Below are 16,166 nucleotides of genomic sequence, written 5' to 3'. Positions count from 1 at the left end.
CTCCCAAATTGCGAGCCCTCTCTGAGGGGCATATAATTTCACCCCCCAGGCTAAGAGATGGATTAGCTGGACCATCCTTGGGAGGCAGCATCAATAGCCACTCAGTCTTGTCAGGATTGAATGCAAACTTGTTCGTTCCCATCCAGACCCTGAGAGCCTCCAGGCACTGGCACATCACTTCTACCGTTTCACTGAGTTGACACGGGGTGGACAGATACAATTGTGTATCATCCGCATATTGATGATATTTAATCCCGTGCCGGTGTATGATCTCACCCAGCGGCTTCATGTAGATGTTAAATAGGTGGGGGAACAGAACCAAACCCTGCAGCACCCCATGATTGAGGGGCCTAGGGGTCGATCTCTGCCCTCCGACCAACACCAACTGCGACCTGTCCAAGAGGTAGGAGGAGAACCACCGAAGAATGGTGCCTCACACTCCCACCTCCCGCAACCGTTGCAGAAGGATACCATGGTCAATGGTATCGAAGGCCGCTGAGAGTTCAAGAAGCACTAGAATAGAGGAGTGACCCTTATCCCTGGCTTGCCAGAGATCATCGATCAGCGCGACCAAAGTAGTTTCCGTGCTGTAACCAGGCCTGAAACCAGACTGAAAGGAATCCAGATAATTGGTTTCATCCAAGGACCGCTGGAGTTGAAAGGCCACCACTTTCTCAACAACCTTCCCTACAAAGGAGGGGCACGGGTCCAGTATATAGGTGGAGGCACTCACCGCTCCCATGGCCTTGTCCACTTCCTCAGGAGCGACAAGTTGAAACTCGCTCCATAAAATCCGCTCAAGACCTTCCCCCGGTACCTCGGCTGGTACCGTGCAATTGGAGTCCAGATCTGTCCGAATCCGAGTGACTTTATCCGTTAGAAACTGAACAAATTCCTCTACCCTGTAAAGGGTTGTCTGCATCCCTCCCTTTCAAGTGGGAGCGGGCTATTCTAAACAAGGCGGCTGGGCGCGATTCAGCGGATGCAATAAGAGCGGCAAAATACGCACATTTCGCCGCCCGTATTGTCACGAGATAGGTCCTGATATAGGCTCTCATCAGTGCTCGGTCAGCTTCAGAGTTACTGGCCCTCCAGCGGCGCTCTGGGCGTCTCTTTTGGTGCTTCATCTCCTGGAGTTCCTCGGTGAACCAAGAAGTCCTCCTGTATCCACTACCTTGGAGAGGCCGTAAAGGCGCAATCCAGTTTAGAGCCCCTGCCACCGCTGTATTCCAAGCAGCGACTAAGGACTCTACTGGACTGCGGACGAGAGCATCAGGTATTTCTCCAAGCGCTGTCTGAAATCCCATAGGGTCCATCAGGCGCCTGGGGCGGAACCACCTAATCGGTTCCTCCTCCCTACAGTGGGGGATTGGTTTCCGAAAGTCAAGCCTCAGTAGGAAGTGATCAGACCATGACAAGGGCAAGATCTTAATGCCCCTCAAATCTAGATCACGTCTCCACTGCTCCGAGAGGAATATGAGGTCAAGTGTGTGACCCGCTGAGTTAGTCAGCCCTCTCTAAGTGGTTTACAGATTTTTAGCAAATTGAGTCAGCAAATTGCTCCCACAGTCTGGGTCCTCATTTCACCCACCTCGGAAGGATGGAAGGCTGAGTCAACCTTGAGCCGGTGAGATTTGAGCTGAAGTGGCCTGCAGTACTGCACCCTAACCACTGCGCCACCTCGGCTCCTTAATTAGGAGCCTCCTTAATACTTTACATTTAGATAGCTATGAAAATTATCTAGGACTGACTGCAATGAAAATTGCATCTACAAGTATGTATTATGTAAAATGTTTCTTACAAATCTATGTAACTCACATTAATGTTTTTGCCACTGTTCTCAGATATTCCATCTTTCTTATGTATTGTTTTTCTAAAAAAAAAAAAACACTGACTTTTAACATCTTGGGGTTTCAATTGATTTTGTACATGTGGGTGTATGAAGGAGATGATAAACAGTCAAACTAGTTACATGGCGATCCCAAACAGCTGCCAAATCAAATCTTTAGAGGAAGTTCAGAAGTTCTCCAAACAACACACAGCTTAATGCCGAAGTAGCACATCATTCTATCTTCAATGAAGTTTTTTAAAAAACTTCAGCCAGTTTCTTTTGTATATAAAATATTTTGTTTCTTTTGTATATAAAATATTTTGTTTCTTTTGTATATAAAAAGCATCCTTTTTCAAATCATTACCTTGGCCTGTCAATTGCTGTTCTCCTTTTGTTACTTTTGCTATCTAGTCAGATGAAATTTGCTCTATACCTGTCATTCCTACATTAGCATCTTTTTTTTCTATCAGCAATTTTTGTCACTTCACTGGGGACAAAAATTAAGCTCAGTTTTGCCTGGTAAACACCCGGATATTTAGATTTTAAGGGAAGAGATTAGGAGAAAGACTCAGGTTATTAATGGAGTGGTCCCAATCCAGTATAACTAAGGGTAGTCTGCAACACAATCATTCCTTTAGTGATCATTTGAAGTTCCAATGGTACTGAAAAAAGTGACCAATTATGACCAATTTACATACTTGCGGCTCCCATAATTATGATCATCCCTGTGGTCACATATTCATTGGATGGCCGTGTGATCAAAATTGGACACTTTCCAATTAGTATGCATTTATGACAGCTGCACTGTCCTCAGGTTATGTGATCACAATTTGTAACTTCCCAGCCAGCTTCCTACAAGAAAATGGGGGAAATCAGATTTGCTTAACAATCACATGGTTCACTTAACAGTTGCAATGAATTGCTTAACAATTGTGGTAAAAAAAATCATTCAAATGGGGCACAACTCACCTAACAACTGACTTGCAATGTAAATTTTGGGCTCAGTTGTGGTCTACTTGTAAATATAATGCATGGGATGATTTCCCTGATACTGTATATAGAATAATAGAGTTGGAATCTACCATACTATTCAGCGCAGGACCCATTCGAACATTTCAGACAAATGACCACTCAGACTCTAAATATCTACAGAAGGGGTCCTCCAACTATGACCCACCAAAGCCATTAATCCAGCCCACACGGGACCACAAGGCTGCCTCATCCACATCACCCTTTCCACTGCTGGCCCACACCCTTTGTGCTTTGACCAAGCACAGGACTTACCTTTGAGGCCTGCAGGCTTGAACTGGAAGGTAAGGCAGAATCCTACTAGAGACAGGGGAGGCAAAAAAAGGGCCTGTTTTTGGTCACCAGAATGCTTCTGGAGGCCAGGGAGGCCAAAAATGGGGCACACTGAAGCTGCAGGAGTACTGGATTGGAGGAGAAGGACCGCCCACTTGCTCACCCGCTGACTGGACTAGTCTTCAAGTTTCAAGCAAAAGAAATATTATGTTTGGGGAGACCACAGGATTGCCCCGCCTCCCCGCCAGCCAGCTGGTCTTCAGCACACCGTTGGTAGGCATCCGGACATCAGTTTCCCACTATCCAGCATCAGTTCAGGGTTTCTCCCCACCCCCAAAAGGACAGAGAGAGAGACAGAGAGAGGGAGGGGAAAAAGAGAGAGACAGAGAAAAAGTGCACCCAGGTGGAAGAGCTGCTCCAGGATGACCAAAAGGTTAGTCCTGTTACTACTACAGCTCTGGAATATGGGACTGATGTGTAGTGAGCCTGGAAATCTCTGCCATAGGGAGTGGCACATGCAATGTGCAACTTTGCAGGTGGTACAACATGCAAAAAGAAGTGCAGCCTTCACCAGCCAGAATGAGGCAGTGGTGCTGTTGCAGCAGGGGTGTGTGGCCCAAGCGGTCTGAAGCGGCGGTGGTGATGGCTGGAAGATGTGAGTGTGAAGCGCTATGTGAGCATTCCAAATACCATGTAGAATCAAATCAGAATCAAAGGCAAAACTATGCTTAATAAAGCAGGCATGTTGGCACATAGCTGTGAAGATTCCAACTCTGGAAGTTACATCAGAATCCCACCCAGTTAAAAGTTCATGATCTTGTCCCCACACCCACGGTCCTTCACATGGTCCAATCTCCTTCTTTCACGCTGGCGTCCATGCCCAGCTTCTTCTGGTGAGGCGAACTAGTGTGGAGACAAAGAATGACCTTGGCTTCTAGCAAAGAATGAAAAACAATACATTCCAAAATCCTACTCCTTCTAATTCCCCCTTCCATTGACTATACTTAAAGAAACAGCATAATGAAATAAGAGAAAGTGTGGCAGGCCAAAATTCCAAAAGGAATATAAATGCAGGCCTGACACGCTACTTGCATTTGCATGGCATGAGCAGTCCATCTTCGCCACAATATATTTGCACCAGCTGCTGGCGCCAAGGCAGCCCTCGTCTCCTGCCGCTTGGGACTCACAGCGGTAAACTGAGAAAAACTGCAGCAGAGAGCAGCCAGAGTCAACCCTAGCTTTGCTGTCCCTTGCAGACACTAGATCTGTTCCCTGCACTATCGTCTCTCGAGCCCAACCAAAGTTTCCTGTGCTGCTTCAGCGAGCGGTCCTCTAGAGATGAGAGTTTGTACGGGGGTGAGCTAACATCCTGGCTGGCTACAAGAAAAAAGTTCAGCCGTATTTGAGATTTCTAGCTGCTATGGACAGCAAAGCTAGGGTTGACCCTGGGTGCTTCTCTCCGCTAATACTGTAGGTGGCCAAGCTAACTGCCTGAAGTGCTGGCAACCTTCAGCGTTAAGTGACGGCCTCATTTAGAGAACATTTGCAGTTATGCTAATGATGCAAAAGTAACTTTATAACCAATCCTTGCTGTGAACAAAAAATTGAAATATCATATTCAAGTCAGTTTCATCCAGTGACCACTTTACTTAATAATGGAGTTATCAGTCCCAATTTGGATAATCTCTTTTTTTTTCATATGATAGGTTCTAGCAATTACTGCAATTTATATTACAAAATTATAATTTTATAGTTAAAGATTGTGAATGTATTATATATGTGTTATGTATTGATCTGATACTACAATGAGACACTTAAATACTCTAATTACAGAAGGCAATAAAAGGAATAGTTAAGATTTACAAGGGTGGCCCACTTTTCACCTCTGGGAATACAGATATGTTCTCTGGAATATAAGAGAGCTTCTTTGTAACTATATCTAACACAAAAAACTCCTCATTTATTTTTTTTATTTTTATTCATTTATTTTCCTGTTTCTTGACTTTTCATTGCCTATGTGCATTTCTTTTATTCCAGCAAGAAGGTCTGGTAATTTGATGCTGGTTTTATATATACCCACTTAAAAAACTTAAAGGGATGAGCTCCCATTACTTGCCCAGCTCCAAAAAGCATGCAAATGCAGGTAGATAGATAGGTGCAACTTCAGTAGGAAGGTAACAGTGTTCTGTGTGCCTCATAATACAGTCATCCTGGCCATATAACCAATTATCTTTGGACAACTCTGTCTGCCTTGTCTGTAAAGATTCTCGGTCATCCAGGTCATGGTTGTCCTAAATCAACTTTGGACCAGGAAGCAAGTTTTTCTTTTGAAGACATTTCGCTTCTCATCCAAGAAGCTTCTTCAGTTCTGATAGGATGGATAGTGAGATAGCTATATAATTTGGGATGAATACCTTTGAATGGTGTGGCAGTAGGAATGGATTTCCAGAAGAAAAATTGCAGACTACAATAACCAGGAGCAATACTCAGATGACCCTGAAGTCACAGATAAACCTCCAAGTGCTTCAACAACCCACTAAAAAGGATGCAGATAACCAGTTGTCTGAAAGGAATATAAATCCTTCAATTTTTGTCAGAGCTGAAGAAGCTTCTTGGATAAGAATGAAACGTCTTCAAAAGAAAAACAAGAAAGTCCAATTGCTTCCTGAAAAAGGACCTTTGGGTCTGTCTGCCTTGGCTAAAAAAACAGAGATAAGCCCCACTCCCTAGTCAGAGAAGATTGGATTTACCTTTAAAAAGTTAAAACTTTATGCCTACTGAAAAGTTTTTAGCAAGTATAAAGTTTTTAATGTTTCATAGATTTTTTAAAAATTACTGTTAAAATCCAAACCCAATAATATTATGGTGATCAGAATGAAGGATACAAATCTTCTGAACAAATTAAGATTTATTTGAAGAACAATAAGAATCAATAGATTTTCCTTCTTGACACATGAGGTTTGTGCATTAAGTAAGCATAACACATTGACAGTTGATGAAAGTTTGAGTGTGAATCATTTCAAATAGAAAAACAAACTGACAGATTATGGAATATATTTAAAAGTAAACATAACATTTCAGAGGCTTTCAGTTTCCAAATGCTAATGAAAATGCAGATTGTCTAGTTCACAATATTTAAAAGGTTCTTTTAGGATGTCAACATTGCCTTACCAAATGCTATTATTATCAACAAAGTGAGTAATGTAAATGTGTTTTAATTTTCTTAAGAAATCTTTGTTCTCCAAAAGCCTAGACTACAAGCCCAAACAATTAGAATCATTTGAAGATATTTCAGTCCAGAATTTAGTAAACATTCTCCAGAAGTGTTGAATTGATCAATTTGATATTATGGTGGAAAATGCTTTACTGATGTCTAAGAACTGAATATCCATCCAAGGCTCAAGTATGCCCCCCAGTGACACCTTCTTAAATTACAGCTATTTGCTTATTTACTTATACAGGTTTTATTTCATCTACGTATCCACAAAAGATTAGAGAAATTTGAATTACAAAAAAGAGAGGAACAATTCAAATATGCCAATCTTGCATTTATTACAGAATTTTTTTCATCCAGAGTCAAATGTTGAAAAATAAACACTTAAAAACAGTGCAAAGAATATTTAATTGAGAAAGGAATAAAAAAAATTAGGCTAATGTTTACACAATCATAAAATTATAAATTAGAGCTTGTGAATTTGAATCTAGTCATTTTCACCTTCCAGTACATAAAATATGGGTGATAGAATAATTGATTTAAAAATCAATTTTAGTTGAAATAGTTAATGAAAATAATAACCACCATTTTAACCATTATCTATCCACTGCAGGATGAAGGTCTCTTCCACATTTCCAACCAATATAGTCCTGAGCTTTCTTTTGCCAATTGGGCCCATAATTCTTGCTGATTTCATCGATCCATCTTGTTTTAAATCTCTTTTTAAATGTGGGATCTATTCTGATTGCCTTGGTCCACCTGCCATCAGTTCTTCTTGCTATGTGAACAGCTCATTTCCATTCCCATGTAATATTGCCCCTTAATAATAATCTGTATTTATATCCATTCTCATGTCCTTGCAAATCCGCTAACTTTAAGGGCTCGGTCTTATCCCCCCTACTATTCAACATATACATGAAACCGCTGGGCGAGATCATTCGGAGGCACGGAATAAAATACCATCAATATGTGGACGATACACAGTTGTATCTGTCCGCCCCGTGCCAACTCAATGAAGCGGTGGACGTGATGAGCCGGGGTCTTGAGGCCGTTAGGGACTGGATGAGAGCTAACAAACTGGTACTCAACCCAGACAAGACCGAGTGGCTGTTGTGTTTTCCTCCCAACAATTTGGCCAACGTTCCACCACTCAGGCTGGGGGGTCAAAATTTATACCCCTCAGACAGGGTCCGCAACTTGGGAGTCCTCCTGGACCCACAGCTGACTTTTGACCATCATTTGTCAGCTGTGACCAGGGGGGCATTTGCCCAGGTTCGCCTGGTACGCCAGTTGCGGCCCTACCTGAATCGGGAGGCCCTCACAACAGTCACTCGAGCCCTTGTGATCTCTAGGCTGGAATACTGCAATGTGCTCTACATGGGGCTGCCCTTGAAGAGCATACGGCGACTTCAGCTAGTCCAGAATGCGGCCGCGCGAGTGATCGTGGGCGCACCACGGTTCGCCCATATAACACCGATCCTCCGTGAGCTGCGCTGGCTACCTGTTGATCTTCGGGTGCGCTTCAAGGTGCTACTTACCATTCATAAAGCCCTCCATGGTAGTGGATCTGACTATTTGAGAGACCGCCTTCTGTCAATTACCTCCCTGCGTCCCATCAGATCGCATAGAGTAGGCCTCCTCCGAATTCCATCCGCCAGTCAGTGCCGACTGGCGACTACGCGGAGGAGAGCCTTCTCAGTCGCAGCTCCGATGCTTTGGAACGATCTCCCCGTGGAGATTCGCACCCTCACCACCGTCCAGACCTTCCGCACAGCCCTCAAAATCTGGCTATCCCGTCAGGCCTGGGGATAAGACCTTAACCTCGCCCCACCCGAATGCCGAATGAATGTTGTGTTTTACTGGTTTATTTTTTTTATTCACATTTTTCTTTTTTCTCGTGTTCTGTCTTGCACTCCCTCCCTATTAAGTGTAAGCCGCCCTGAGTCCCCTCAGGGAAAAGGGCGGCCTATAAATGTCAATAAACATCTAAAAAAAACATCTAAGCCTAAAAGAGCAGCGGTGTCGCAGTAGTTACAATGCAGTACTGCATGCGGCTACTGCTGATCACCAGCTGCCTGCAGTTTGGCAGATAGAATCTCACCAGGCTCAAGCCTTCCATCCTTCTGAGGTAGGTAAAATGAGGACCCAGATTGTTGGGGTCAATATGCTGACTCTATATAAACTATAAACTGCTTAGAGAGGGCTGCAAAGCACCATGAAATGATATATGTCTATTGCTATTGATAAAATGTTGATATATTTTTTGTTTGAACATTTTTTTAACCCCAGTATTTTGCTACAGGTGCTGGTTGTTTGAGAATACTAATACTGGTAGTTAAAGCTCAGTTAAAGTCAATTGGATATGTGCAATGGGCTTATACCAGTAACAGGCTAAATGAAATGGTTGCTTTAAGTGTGATGACATTCAAAGTATCTGAATTACTACAATGGCAAATGGAACACTTTATGAAATTTTGTACCTTTTTCATCATCTTCTGTTCCACCCCAACCCCCTGAAATAATACTGGATTAAACTCCTGAAGGAGAAACAACTGCAAATGTAAATATTTTTATTGTATTCTGCTTCAAGGTATATGAAAAAGCAAATGTGGGTAAAACTGGGACAATGATTTATCAATAAATATTTGCAAGTTGAGTTCATGATTAATGCATAACAAAAGTATTTTTATTTTGTTTCGTGTACCCTGTCTCCAGGAGTTTAAAGTGACCTATAATCTTTCTCACAACAAAAACTACATAGAACAGGATGGCCTACAGGCTGCATACAGCTTAGTAATGCAGTCCCAATAAGATAATAAATACAATAAAGAAAGTTTGTTATTTATATACATTAATTATATTATATACTGTGTGTTTTATATGTTGTGCAAGACCATTCTTCTTCAGTCACTATGGCCTAGGGAAACAAAATGATTGGTCAGTCATGACACAGTATGCAGGACCGTATTGGTTGAAAACATGCAGAAGAGGCCTTCATCCTGCAGTGGATAGACAATGGCTAAAATGATAGTGGTGATGATGATGAGGCAATCGATGTATACTGTGTGTTTTATATGCGGCCCAAGAAAATTCTTCTTCACTCATTGTGGCCCAGGGAAACCAAATGATTGGTCAGTCATGACAGAGTACGCAGGACTCCAAAGAAGATGGCTAACAAGGTTATTGAGCACACTGGAGCAGTTGTAAAGTTGGGTCTACTAAGTTTTAGTCCCATACCTTACATATTATAACTTACTAGTGCAGTATGTTAGGGATGCAGTGGCTCAGTGGTTAAGATGCTGAGCTTGTGGATCAGAAAGGTCAGCAGTTTGACAATTCGAATCCTATCATCACGTAATGGAGTGAGCTCCCGTTATTTGTCCCAGCTTCTGCCAACCTAGCAATTTGAAAGCATATAAAATACAAGTAGAAAAAATAGGAACCACCTTTGGTGGGAAGGTAACAATGCTGACCACATGACCACAGAGATAGCTTCGGACAGAGGCTTCGCCTTTGAAATGGAGATGAGCACTGCCCTCTAGAGTCTGGATGACTAGCACATACATACATGTTTTACAGTTTATTATCAAAGAAAAAGGGTGATAATACATTAATCATGTCACATTTCTTCTTTTGCAACTTTAACAGAAAAATTCCCTCAAAAAATTTGGAACGATACATTTGAAAAACAAATGAGCTACTATATGATACAAGTTACCATTTATGATCATTAAAAGGCCAAAAAAAGCGGGGACAGGAAGGACTTTATTTGCAGCAGAACCTTTTTCAAAATCTGTCTATGTGGCTGCTAAGAGTCGAAAACAACTTGACAGTACATCACCAATTGTTAACCATCCAGAACTGAAACCATTTAAACACTGATAGTAAATCAGTAGACCAGACCACCGGTCCCTCTAGCAAAGAAACTTGTCACAATAGATTTTCATATAATTTTTTTATAACTTTTCGTGTAAAATTCTATTATGTGTTATAAGTTTTAAAATATTTAATAAAATTCCAGCGCTGAGCCAGATGACTGGCGATCTCAAAGATTTCCCCACCTGGCCGTCTTTGCCCGAGATCCATTTCCGGAGAAATCCTTCCGGACTAGTAACACGAACATCGCAATACGAGCCGTTAGAGCGCCACCTCCTGGTTTAGAAACTCCGTCGGCTTCGGGAACCGGATGAGGAAGTCTTCACTCTTGCACGTGCAGATGGTAGGTAAGCAAAAGGCACCACACACAAGATGGCCGCTGAATCACATCCGGAAAGGGAAGGGCCCCTTTTCCTTTTCTATTTTCAGCCATTTGATAGGTTGGCACCAGCAAAAAAAAAACCCCAACAACAATCCTACTTTATGGTAATGACGTCATCACCAAGTGACAGCAAGGAAAGAGGGCGCCTTGGGACATAAGGGTGATCCATTTTTTTTTCATGGCGGAGATGAAGGCCGGCTCGACTTTGGAAGCGACGGAGATTGAGACGGCTGTTGTGATCTCAACGGCGGCGTCTAGTGATCCGACGCCCCTTCCCACCTGCGTCAAGCTGCCTTCTTTTGAGGCTGCGCGAGTACTGGCGGAGAACCGCTACTCTTGCCTTGTGGTGGTGCCGCACCGGAGGCATATCGCGCTCCCGCCGCGCTTCCTGAATCGCAAACGTACAGGGATTTGCGCGCAGTTGGATGCTGAACTGCGCCGTTACTCAGATAGGTACGTTCCCATCATTGCCTGTAAAAAAATATTCCGTTTAAATACTCCAGGTTCTAAAGGATAAACTGGTGAGAAAGCGAGTTGTTCGATGAACTTTCTAGAAGTTGTTTCCTATTTCCCTTCTTAGCCTTATTGTTCCCCGGTTCTAAAACTGAATACAGGTCTCGAGGAACCTAATTCAAAGAATATTTCGGGAAACCTGAAATTTTCCTCTCAAAAAGCAAATTAAATTCCCCTTCTCCCCTCCCCCCACGGATATTATTATATTAGAAAGTTTGTAGGCAGCCTTTTGAAACAAGAGCCTACAGTCCCTGTCTTACTGTCCCCATTTATCTGCATTTAGTTCCTTTGCTCATGTTTATATTCATACCTGTACTCGTTATCTTGTACGTTTGACAAAAAAAGCCCCCAGATTTGCTGTTTCATGCTTTTCAGTGTAACCAGTCTTTTAATAAGTCACCGCCATATAGAGCTACCCATCTTGCTGTTCTTTTCACGGTAGTACCTTATAAACAATACAGAAGATAATTCAGAAATACCTCTCCCCCTCCAAATTAAAGATTGACTTGCATAAACACCATTCTTTATTTCTGTATTCTATATTTTTGTCCTTGTAGTTTTATTTTTGCTCCCAAACAGTACATTGTTGTGAAACATACAGAAACCATACTGCAAATGTAATTTAAAGAAATGTAAAACCAAAATTAGTTGATTGAATTAAACATTTTTGAAGGAGTGAAAATTTTGGTATCTCATTTGTAACTAGTAAGTGGTAACTTTGGGTAGAAAGAACATTCCATTGCTAAGAAAACCTTTTTCCAAAAATACCCATTAAGTCTTTATTGGCAGGAGCATCATTGGCTATCTTGGTTTATGGCTTTAAGGAGCTTCAAAGATTAAGGTCTGAGTAGCTAACATGAGCTAAATGTGGTGGGGGTAGGGAATAATCATTTATATGCAATTAAAGTTCACTGAATAAAAAGGGAACAAAAGAAATTCTCATCCAAGTTTATTTTATGGCTAACAGAGATAATGAATGTTCACGCAAGTAAAGAATTTACTCTCTTTCCTAAATTAATATTGTGGCTTTTATTTAAGCAGTTACCTCAGTTGCGTCCTTCTTGATGCTTTCCAATGTGCAGTGATTTGTAATTAACACATTTTAATTAAGGCATTTGTATAACATCTTAATTATGTGAGAAACTTGCAGAACAAATTTATTTTCAATCAGTATATTTTTAAGTAATTCATAAATTAATGGTGTTGTAGTCATAATATTGTACACTACTAGGGGGACCTCCTAACTATGATGTTTTTCTCAGCATCATAAAATCTACATTTGTATAACTTTCATTTATTTGAATTGCTTGTAACTGCTTTGTCATGGTAAGGTTCATAATTACAGTGTTTCTTCTAGACCTTAGGTACACTTGCTGATTATATTGCTAAGTGATTTATTTATTTATTTTATCATGTAGTTTTCAAGGAGTTCCTGTGGCATATGATGATATTAAAATAACTAAAGAATTGGGTGATATAATTGATGACATTGGGGCCATCCATCTGGATATAGAAGCTACTTTTGTTGTCTTTCAGCCTAAGCCAGGGAAAAAACTCGTGGTATGTATATAAATAACTCAGTACTTTTGTTTGTACAGTTCTTCTCATCACAAACATATATAGTAAGTTCATTTGCTTATTTAATTATTTATTGGATTTATCCTGCCATAATGATGACATCAACAGTAAATAGTAATTTACAATATAGTCAAGAAAACAGTAAAGCATAAATAATATAATTAAAACATAATTTGACCAGTGATCAGTATACCATTACTGGTCTTACTATTCGACGTACACACACACACACACACACACACACACACACACACACACACACACACACACAGACAAATTCTAATTTTCCCAAAAAAACAACCATGGGGGTGGTTGGGCTAAGAGAAAGCAACTGGCCCAAAATATTTCAGTTTTCTTTCATGTATAAGGAAGATCAAGAACCAACAGTCCCTTGGTTTCTAGGACAGTACATTTACCACTATGCCACTTTAGCTCTTTATATTGTATATATAAATAGCGTATACCATCTTAGATTTTTCTATAACATACAATTTTTAGAAATTTTTATTAGAATTGATTATACTTAAGCATGTTTAAATTTTATATTTTGTGATTTCTTAGGTTATAATAATATTTACAATCTTTGATCTTTTTCAAGTATGGTTCTTTATAGTTAATTGTAGGAATAGTAGGCTAAACGAACACTCCAATTGTTTTATATGAAAATATCTTTTAAAATGTTTCACAAAAAATATCAAATGATCTTATTCCTAACTTTTGAAACATTCTTACTGGTAACTGTTAAAAATTAGTTCCATTGTTGATCCGTTACAGAGAAACAATTTATAGAGTTTCTGAAGTATTAGTCAACTGAGCAAAAACAGAACTAGATTCAACTTGGGATGAAAGGATATTGGACCAGTTGACACCTAAAAAATTAAAAATAAATTGTTTATGTATATTTAACATTCAAAATATGTAAGAATACACCCTAATTCCATGTACAATGGTACCTTGGTATTTGACTGCTTCAAAACTCATTCAATGTGGTACTCAATATATTTTGATGTGAAAATGTTGTTCCAGTACTTATAGTTTCTGCATGCTGCAAAAGAAGATGGGGATAGTTGCAAAAAACTGATAGGAAGTTGCCCATGCTAGTATGTTGCTGCAAAAGGAAGAAGGAGATGGCTAAAATAAATGGTTTGTCACCTGCTTTGTTTGGCACCCATATTTTTTAGTTCCCATCATGCCTGTCAACCAATTAATGTCAAGTACCAAGGTACCACTGTACTTGGTATGTACCTATGTTGAATATTGACAGAAACAACAGTATAGTTTTTGCCAAAACATGTGATGTGGTGCTAACATTTCTTTTTTTCTTTTCCTTCTCCAGGGTATAATTAATAAAGTGGCACCTAGCCATATTGGCTGTCTGGTTCATGAATGTTTCAATGCTTCTATCCCCAAACCAGATCACATATCAATAGAAGAATGGAAAAATTTTGGTTTTCAAATAGGTATTAGACTGGTATTTAAGGTGCTGCATTTTGATTCAGACGCTGCTGGAGTATTCTGCATTCGAGGGAAACTCTGTAAAAACAGGTAATACATATATTTTTTTACAAATTGCTTGATTATAGAATGTAAGGCTTCGTAACAAAGTTTATCTTATTACGCAGCATATCGCAAAAGTCTTAAGATCTCATTTATTTTTCAAAAGTTTAATGGAAAACTATGTGAGATCTATCAGAATTTGAAAAATAAATGTGGAAAAACTACTACCAATAATAATAATGGTTTGTGTCCCAAAATGTCTGTTTATGCCAGCACTTCTGTCTTCCATTTAAAGAATATGTCAGGATAATCCATTTAAAAGATAAAGAATAATCTAGATGTGAAGGTACTATTACAACTGAAACAGTCAAGTATTAATCACTTTGGATAAACTGTACAGTGTTTTGCTTCTGTATAACTGTAGGTATTTACTAGTCTTGTAAAAGTTGTTTTCTCAGTTATTTTTTTATTTTTAGTCTTGGAGAAGAGATGCTGAAGGAAAAATGCAAGAAAAAATATGAAAAACATTGTGATGTACATATTGGCTCAGAGGAGATGGAAGTTGATATATCAAGTGTTGGGATAGAAGACAGAGAAATGCATAATTGTGATGATGAAGATGATCATGGTATATTTGATAAGCCTGAGACAGAGAATGGGCAAGATGGAGCAGAGGTGGGAATGCATGCCAGTGACTCCAGTGGTTACCATAGTGATCATGGTAAATCTAAGAAAAAGAAAAGAAAACTTTTTGAGGAGGAAAATGGACACTCTGCTGCTTTGTTAAAATCTAAAGCTAAAAAGAAGAGAAAAGATTGAAAATGTCTGAATGATACCAATGTGCCTTACCTGTATTTGGAACTCTTCTATCAGTAATTTTTTGACATTTTTGTTGCATATTAGCATCTCTAATTAATGTCTGAAGAATTCCATTGTAGATGCTGGACTTCAATAATGCCTAAAAAATAATAAATAATATGAGAAAAGACATTTATGTTATTGTCTAGCCTTTAACTAGCAGTGTATTTAAAGGTGGGGGGGGGGAGTCCAAATCCTAAATTAAGTTTTTCCTCTGAGCTATTTAGTTTTAAGTATTTGTTTTCAGAGTGATATTAAAGGATCTTCCTGGAAAGTTACTATATGAGAACCTATTTGTACTCTTGTGTTAAAATAACTTTTAAGACTTCTTTTATGCCAACATAGTGAAGGAGAAATTGATCCCTTAATTATGGATGTATATATATTAGGAGTGAGACTTGGGGTTTCTAATTTGGTCCTTTGAACTTCATCATACTTACCTGGATGCCACTAAGTTCTCTCACCACCTTATGAATAAATGAGCAAGCAAATTGGCATATTTAAAATAAAAATTCCAGATCCAAATATCATCTTTATATACAAGGATGGTTTGGGGCTCTAATAGACCCATCAGCATTATTTAAAAATAAAAAGAGTGGAAGGCTGTATTTGTGGACCTTGTTTAAAAGTTTCCATTACTACAAGAAAATGTTTTGTATTTGTGTTCTTTGGGTAGTCATGCAATTTCAATTGTGAAAATCCTCATATCCCCTCAAATTTCTAATACCACAAGTTTGAAAAGAAATAGTAAGAGTCTTTTAAAACTATTCTTTTATTACAGATACTTTTGAAAATTATTCATAATAACAGAAATATCCATCTATTTTTGTAATGAATGATCAAAGGAATTCAGATTCTGTTTCTGAGGAATTTTTATTTTAATGGTTTTATAAATTATGACACAGATAAATCTATGCACCATATCAGAGTTGGGCAAGCAAGGGGAAATGGAAATTGGGTTTTGAAGAAACAGATAGAAATAATATTAATGCTTTTGAAATTGGTATTGGAGAAGACTTCTGAGAATGCATGGAGAGCCCAGGAAACAAACAAATGTGTAATAGCAGAGTCACAAATTATTGTGTTTTGAACATAGGTATATACTGTCTCCTAGA

General features: G+C 39.5%; 1 protein-coding gene across 2 annotated transcripts in view; it reads left to right on the top strand.

Moving 5' to 3' along the window:
• Positions 1-10,711: 10,711 nt before the first annotated feature.
• POLR1F (RNA polymerase I subunit F) overlaps positions 10,712-16,166 on the top strand; it is an 83,870-nt gene continuing 78,415 nt past the window's right edge. The window contains exons 1-4 of one of the 2 annotated variants that reach the window (XM_014076384.2): positions 10,717-11,058; positions 12,537-12,678; positions 14,033-14,241; positions 14,670-15,695. In XM_014076384.2, the coding sequence (XP_013931859.2) occupies positions 10,784-11,058; positions 12,537-12,678; positions 14,033-14,241; positions 14,670-15,012 (969 nt within the window). In that variant the 5' untranslated portion in view covers positions 10,717-10,783 and the 3' untranslated portion in view covers positions 15,013-15,695. Of the gene's footprint in view, positions 11,059-12,536; positions 12,679-14,032; positions 14,242-14,669; positions 15,696-16,166 lie in introns of those variants that run through there. The other variant, XM_087712763.1, reaches the window with a different exon arrangement.

This window comes from Thamnophis sirtalis, unplaced genomic scaffold (assembly GCF_051295495.1).
Source record: "Thamnophis sirtalis isolate CommonGarterSnake01/CBP01778 unplaced genomic scaffold, rThaSir2_p1.2 scaffold_4, whole genome shotgun sequence".
Taxonomy (NCBI): Eukaryota; Metazoa; Chordata; class Lepidosauria; order Squamata; family Natricidae; genus Thamnophis; species Thamnophis sirtalis.
The sequence above is the reverse complement of the archived record's forward strand: the minus strand, read 5'-3'. Positions and strand labels throughout refer to the sequence as shown.